Genomic DNA, 1,002 nt, shown 5'->3' with positions numbered 1-1,002 from the left:
AACAGGTTTTTGCAGAACTTGAAGAGGTAGTTTAAACAATGAATAAGCTGCTGTAACTGGGAAACTGTTGCAAGTTATATAAAACCTTCAAAAAAAGGGGCATTTCTTCAGCTAAAACCAAACTGTATTTAACACAACAAAAGAAGCTGTGGAGGTTATTTGCTTCCATAGATAAACTCAGTTATTAAAGTCAATAAGTCGCTGATTTGTGTCGCCTTTACCTCACTCTCCACTACAAGGATGTCAAAGCCAGTGCGAAAGTAGATTTCACAATACTTGGCTACAGCTTGGGGACGAGATCCTAACCACGGCAGCATCAACAGGAGAGGTTTGGTTTCCTCGGAGGACTGACTTCCTGCGCCTGGAGACGTTAATTCATTCACGTAAAACGTGACGTTCTTACAAAGGCGATGTGCAGTGACTCCTCTAGTCACTGCGCTCAGAGCCATCCTGGCTAACATCACAGCTGCTGCTTGTCCATTTTTGTCTGAAGAAAGCAGGTGTGCCTGCAGGAAGTTGGAAGAAAAAGACGAGAACTTTAGTATTTAAGACGCACGTCGTGCTAGCAAAGCTAACATTCATTTAATTGTCTTTAGAGAATAATATTATTTACAACGAGATCGAATTATATTAAGTAATAGAACAAGTAATAAAAGGCTAAAAAAAATAGCTTTAAATTGTTGGCATTCTAGTCGTTAAAGTTAACACGCTTTATCCGGCTGAGTTACTAACCTGTTCACGGTTTGGTCTCAATATTTTGGAGAATTATTCTGAATCACATCGGTGCCTGTAACAAAGTTGAATTTAAAGTCTGTAAACTACTTCAGTGTAAACTACTTCATGGAGGCGAACAAGCGACAGACTGTTCTCCACTTCTGACCTCTACTTACTTATTTTCCCTTTTTCTTCTGGTATTCGTGGTAGAAACTTGTCTGTAGACGCATACAGCGCCACCTTCTGGGAAAATTGATGTACTACACCTTTTTTCCCTCGATTTCTGAA

The 1,002-nt window shown here is 39.8% G+C and overlaps 1 protein-coding gene across 1 annotated transcript; it reads right to left on the bottom strand.

The window, feature by feature from the left end:
• Window positions 1–221: 221 nt before the first annotated feature.
• On the bottom strand, window positions 222–906 carry LOC106520270 (uncharacterized; the record flags this gene model as incomplete). The annotated part of the gene is given in 2 exon segments (XM_014012247.1): window positions 222–506; window positions 733–906. A coding segment is annotated over 1 exon segment (240 nt), but the record flags the coding sequence as incomplete, so codon positions are not given.
• Window positions 907–1,002: the final 96 nt, after the last annotated feature.

Source organism: Austrofundulus limnaeus, unplaced genomic scaffold (genome assembly GCF_001266775.1).
Source record: "Austrofundulus limnaeus strain Quisiro unplaced genomic scaffold, Austrofundulus_limnaeus-1.0 Scaffold90, whole genome shotgun sequence".
In the NCBI taxonomy this organism is placed as follows: Eukaryota; Metazoa; Chordata; class Actinopteri; order Cyprinodontiformes; family Rivulidae; genus Austrofundulus; species Austrofundulus limnaeus.
The sequence above is the reverse complement of the archived record's forward strand: the minus strand, read 5'-3'. Positions and strand labels throughout refer to the sequence as shown.